The following is a 6,130-nucleotide window of genomic DNA, read 5'->3' as shown; positions in this document are numbered from 1 at the left end:
TTTGAGATCATCAAGTCCAACCTCTCACCCAACACCATCTAATCAACTCAACCATGGCACCAAGTGCCTCAGCCAGGCTCTTCCTAAACACCTCCAGGGATGGGGACTCCACCACCTCCCTGGGCAGCACATTCCAATGGCCAACAACTCTCTCAGGGAAGATCTTTCTCCTCACCTCCAGCTTAAACCACCCCTGGCACAGCTTGAGACTGTGTCCTCTAATTCCTCTGATCTCAGAGGCTTCATCCAACCAAACCATTCTATGATCTTCTGAGTCTTTAAATTCCCTCTACTAGCCCCAGAAGATGATTTCAAGCAATAGTTTTGTTCTTAGCAGTACCAACAATATCATTTTTGGTTGGTGGTTTGGGTGGGGGTTTTTTAGGACCATGACATTCTTTTTTCACCTTTTTTTAGGGGTTTTTGGGTTGGTTTTTCTTTTTCAGCCCCAGGGGAATCCTGTGAGATGCAGATTGGCAACTGTGGCTCCAGCTCATGTGCAAATGGAGGGACCTGTGTTGACTATGAAGGTCACTTCAAGTGCATTTGCCCCCCAGGTGAGTCCTTGGAACTTTAATGTGTCTTCTAAAGAGGAGAAAGAAAATGTCACCCAAATATGGAGGAAATCCCATCCAAAGAGCAGGATCTCATCATGTGGGCAGTGAACCTTTCAATCAAAGAGTTGCAGAAGTGGTGGAGGTTGGAAGGGAACCTCTGGAGATCATCCAGCCCAACCCCACCCCCCCCCTAAGCCAGAGCAGGGTCACCTAGACCAGGTTGCACAGGAACACATCCAGGTGGGTTTGGAATGACTCCTGAGAAGGAGACTCCACAGCCACTCTGGGCAGCCTGCTCCAGTGTCTGATCACCCTCAGAGTAAAGAATTTCCTCCTCATGTTAGGATGGAACTTCCTGTGTCCCAGACTGGAGATGAGGAACAAACTGTTTACAGTGGGGGTGGTGGAACACTGCAACAGGTTGGCCAGGGAGGTGGTTGGGGTTCCAGCCTTGGAGATATTCAAGGTGAGGCTGGACAGGGCTCTGGGCAACCTGATCTAGTTGAGGATGAACCTGCTGAGTGCAGGGGGGTTGGACTGGATGGGCTGTGGAGGTCCCTTCCAACCCAAACCATTCTGTGATTCTACACAGCCCAGGATGCCATTGGCCTTGGCCATGAGGGCAGACTGCTGGCCCTTGGGGAGCTTGCTGACCACCAGCCCTCCCAGCCCCTTCCCCATAGAGCTGCTCTGGAGCAGGTCACTTCCTCACCTGTGCTGGTGCAAGGGGACAATCCCACTTCTCATAGAATCAATAAGGTTGGAAGAGACCTCAAAGATCATCCAGTCCAACCTGTCACCCAACACCTCATGACTAACTAAACCACGGCACCAAGTGCCACATCCAATCCCACTGTCTTTAGGAGATGAAGCTGGCAGCTTGCTCTGGCAGAGTGCCCTGCTGCCAAGCCCCTGGCTGAGCTGTGATCAAGGGTTCTCTTTGTGGTGCAGGTTCTGGAGGGGAGCGATGTCAGCTGGCTGTCCATGCCTGCCTGCCCTGCAACAGCAGCTGTGCCCCAGGAGCAGCCTGTGTGCGCCCAGCTCAGGGCTTTAATTACTCCTGTTTGGCTCCATGCCCTGCAGACACAGAGGTAGGCTGAGGTGCTGCAGTCCCTCCAGTGCTTTGGGGAAACTCAAAGAAGTTACTCTAAGAGCAGAGGAATCCTCATTTCCTATGGGTGTCCTAAACACATTGCTCCTTCTTGGGATGGGATGGGATGGGATGGGATGGGATGGGATGGGATGGGATGGGATGGAGTGGAATGGAATGGGATGGGATGGAGTGGAATGGGATGGGATGGAGTGGAATGGGATGGGATGGGATGGAGTGGAATGGAATGGGATGGAATAGAATGGAATGGAATGGAATGGAATGGAATGGAATTCACCAGGTTGGAAAAGACCTTTGAGATCATCAAGTCCAACCTATCACCCAGCACCATCTAATCAACTAAACCATGGCACCAAGTGCCTCAGCCAGGCTTTTCCTAAACACCTCCAGGGATGGGGACTCCACCACCTCCCTGGGCAGCACATCCCAATGGCCAATCTCTCTGGCTGGGAAGAACTTCTTCCTAACATCCAGCCTAAACCTCCCCTGGCACAGCTTGAGACTGTGTCCTCTTGTTCTGGTGCTGCTTGCCTGGGAGAAGAGACCAACCCCCACCTGGCTACAACCTCCCTTCAGGGAGTTGCAGAGAGCAAGAAGGTCTCCCCTGAGCCTCCTCTTCTCCAGGCTAAGCAACCCCAGCTCCCTCAGCCTCTCCTCACAGGGCTGTGCTCCAGACCCCTCCCCAGCTTTGTTGCCCTTCTCTGGACACCTTCCAGCAACTCAACATCTTTGCTAAACTGAGGGGCCCAGAACTGGACACAGGACTCAAGGTGTAGCCTAACCAGGGCTTGGTCAAAGCATTCTCTTCCCTGTCTAACAGGGACACCCAAAAGTGAGTGATGTTCCCAATCTGGGCATTTCATGGCATCATCCAGTGCTTGGAAGGGGCCTCTGGGGATCATTGTCTCCAGCCCTGCTGCCAAAGCAGGATGCTCTAGAGCATGTTTATAGTTTCACAGAATGAATTGGTTTGGAAGGGACCCTCAAAGGTCATCTTGCCAACCCCCCTGCAGGCAGCAGGGATACCTCCAACTAGAGCATCCTGCACAGGAGGGCATGTGGATTTGGAATGACTCCAGAGAAGGAGACTCCACAGCCTCTCTGGGCAGCCTGCTCCAGGGCTCAGCACCCTCACACCAAGGAAGTTTCTCCTCATGCTGGGCTGGAACCTCCTGGCTTCCAGCTGGTGTCCACTGCCCCTTGTCCTGCTGTCCCAGGACACCACTGACCAGAGCCTGGCCCCTTCTTGCCCCCCACCCCTCAGATATTTACAGACATTGCTCAGCTCCCCTCTCAGCCTTCTCCTCTCCAGGCTCAGCACCCCCAGGGCTCTCAGCCTTTAACTTCCTTTCTTTTCTTCTTCTTCTTTTTTTTTTTTTGGTGTCTGCTGCCACATTTTTACCTCCACAACAGCAAAACTGAACCCATCAGGTGTGGCTCCACCCAGATGAAAGATCAGCAGTGACAACTGAGATCATTGATCAGATTCCCTCTCAGCCTTCTCCTCTCCAGGCTCCAACCCGCTGCCATGGGCAGGCACACCTCCCACCAGCCCAGGTTGGCCTCATCCAGCCTGGCCTTGAACACCTCCAGGCAGGAGGCATCCCCAGCCTCCCTGGGCAACCTGTGCCAGTCTCTCCCCACCCTCACTGCAAAGAATTTCTTCCTCATCACCAGTCTCAGTCTGCCCTCCTCATGCTTCACTCCCTGAACCCCATCATGTCCCACAGACCACTTCAGGACACAATCCTGCAGGAACACTGACAGCACACCAAATAAAAAGAGGAGGAAGAGGTAGAAAAATCCCAAGCTGTCTATTTCCAGAACACTGCACAGAGTTTTCTTTGCCTTGGCACTGAGCATCACTTTCTTCCAAGCCATTGTCCTGCTGTAAAAGGATCTCAAGGCTAAAATCTACTAAGTGGAGCCCAGAAAAAAAAACTCATCTTCATTTTATGGTCAATTTAAGACTTAATCAAAGCCAAATGAACATTAGAGGATTTGTGCCCAGAACTGTGATGATTACAGATCTTGATGGCATTAGAAGGAGGTTCAGACTCCATCAAAGTGAGGTAGCAGCTCATCTTCCAGGCACAATTGCTTGGAGATGAAAATGTGGGCTCCCAGGTTTCCCCTGCTCAGGGAAATGCAATCATAGTATCAGTCAGGGTTGGAAGGGACCACATGGATCAGCTAGTTCCAACCCCCCTGCCATGGACAGGGACACCCCACACTACATCAGGCTGGCCACAGCCTCATCCAGCCTGGGCTTAAACACCTCCAGGGATGGGGCCTCAACCACCTCCCTGGACAACCCATTCCAGGGCTTCACCACTCTCATGGGGAAGAACTTCCTCCTCACCTCCAGCCTGAATCTCCCCACCTCCAGCTTCATTCCATTCCCCCTAGTCCTATCACTGCCTGAGATCCTGACAAGTCCCTCCCCAGCCTTCTTGTAGCCCCCTTCAGATACTGAGGTCCCCTTCAGATACTGAAATGGGAGTCTAGAAAGGGCCAAGTGAAGAAAGCAGCTTTTGGACACAGAATCACCAAGTTTGGGAGAGACCTCAAAGATCATCAAGTCCAACCTGTCACCCAACACCTCAGGACTAAACCATGGCACCAAGTGCCACATCCAATCCCCTCCTGAACACCTCCAGGGATGGGGACTCCACCACCTCCCTGGGCAGCACATCCCAATGGCCAACAACTCTCTCTGGGAAGAACTTTCTCCTCACCTCCAGCCTAAACCTCCCCTGGCACAGCTTGAGACTGTGTCCTCTTGTTCTGGTGCTGGGTGCCTAGGAGAAGAGACCAACCCCCACCTGGCTACAACCTCCCTTCAGGGAGTTGTAGAGAGCAAGAAGGTCTCCCCTGAGCCTCCTCTTCTCCAGGCTAAACAACCCCAGCTCCCTCAGCCTCTCCTCACAGGGCTGTGCTCCAGACCCCTGAGCCTCCACCACCTCCCTGGTCTGTTGTTTCTTTCTTTATTTTGGAAGAATAGAGGAAATATTAAGTAAGTAATAGTGGCAAATAAAAGAGGAAAGGGGGATGGGGAATGCTGTTCCAGCCCAGTTTTGGTCATCTTTTGTTGTCTTCAGGTTGCACAGAAGTGTTCTGCTCATCCCAGGGCATAGATAGGATGCCTAAAAGATTCAGGGAGAAGCCAGGGAGGCCTCAGATCTTGCAGTTCAATATCTGCAGGGGAGCTGCAGGCAGGCTGGGGAGGCACTGTTCAGAAGGGGCTGTGGGGATAGGATGAGGGACAAGGGTTTGGAACTGGAGCAGGGCAGCATTAGGTTGGACATCAGGAGGAAGTTCTGCACTGTGAGGCTGGGGAGACACTGGAGCAGGCTGCCCAGGGAGGTGGCTGAGGCTCCATCCCTGCAGACATCCAAGCTCAGCCTTGCTGTGTCCCTGGGCAGCCTGCTCTGGCTGGAGCTGTCCCTGCTGCCTGCAGGGGTTTGGGCAAGATGCCCTTGGAGGGTCCCTTCCAGCCTGCTGATGCCTTCTGTGATTCTGTGGAAGAATGAACTTCACCCCATGAAGAAAAGTCTCTTCCTGTCTTTGTCCTCCTTGGCCTCAGGTGTGTGCAAATGGAGGGAGCTGCTTCTATGAGGAAGAGAAGCAGAGGGCTCACTGTGTCTGTGCTCCTGGCTGGACAGGACAAAGGTGCCTGGAGAACATCAATGACTGTGAAGAGAACCAGTGCCAGCACGGAGCCACCTGTGAGGATGAGACCAACCAATACAGGTACCCATGGGATGCCTGCCACAGGAGCTTCCAGAGAGGGCTTGGTTCCCTGTGGAGGTGTTTCTCCATCCAGAGGCAGCTGCTACTGCAGGAACATTTGGAGCTTTTCTGTGCTGGCAAAACTGTCACATAGGTCCTGTGCTCAGTGGGCAGCACCAGAGAGTCAATAGGATCAGAGAATCATTAGAGCTGGAAAAGATCTCTAAGGTCATCCAGTCCAGCCTTCTACCCAGCACCTCCCTCACCACTGAACCGCTTCACAAAGTGCCACATCTGCTCTCTCTTGAACACCTCCAGGCATGGGGACTCCACCACCTCCCTGGGCAGCCTCTGCCACTCCCTGACCACTCTTGCAGCAAATAATTGCTTCCTCATATCCAACCTAACCCTCCCCTGGGGCAAGTTGAGACCATGTCCTCTTGGCCTGCCTTTAGCTACTGGGGAGCAGAGCCCAACCCCCAGCTCCCTGCAGCCTCCTCTCAGGGAGCTGCAGAGAACAAGGAGGTCTCCCTCAGCCTCCTCTGCTCCACACTCAACACCCCCAGCTCCCTCAGCTGCTCCTCCCCAGCCCTCTTCTCCAGACCCTTCCCCAGCTCTGTTGCCCTTCTCTGGCCCTGCTCCAGCCCTCAAGGTCCTTCTGGGAGTGAGGAGCCCAAACCTGAACCCAGCACTCAAGCTGTGGCCTCCCCAGTGCCCAGCCCAGGGGCAC

The 6,130-nt window shown here is 53.5% G+C and overlaps 1 protein-coding gene across 1 annotated transcript in view; it reads left to right on the top strand.

Moving 5' to 3' along the window:
- Positions 1-462: 462 nt before the first annotated feature.
- EYS (eyes shut homolog) overlaps positions 463-6,130 on the top strand; it is a 110,087-nt gene continuing 104,419 nt past the window's right edge. The window contains exons 1-3 of the mRNA XM_054169571.1: positions 463-557; positions 1,509-1,648; positions 5,255-5,421. Of these exons, the coding sequence (XP_054025546.1) occupies positions 467-557; positions 1,509-1,648; positions 5,255-5,421 (398 nt within the window). The 5' untranslated portion in view covers positions 463-466. The remainder of the gene's footprint in view (positions 558-1,508; positions 1,649-5,254; positions 5,422-6,130) is intronic.

This window comes from Dryobates pubescens, chromosome 2, assembly GCF_014839835.1.
Source record: "Dryobates pubescens isolate bDryPub1 chromosome 2, bDryPub1.pri, whole genome shotgun sequence".
NCBI classification, from domain to species: domain Eukaryota; kingdom Metazoa; phylum Chordata; class Aves; order Piciformes; family Picidae; genus Dryobates; species Dryobates pubescens.
Note: the sequence above shows the minus strand (reverse complement) of the source record. Positions and strands in the feature narration are given on the sequence as shown.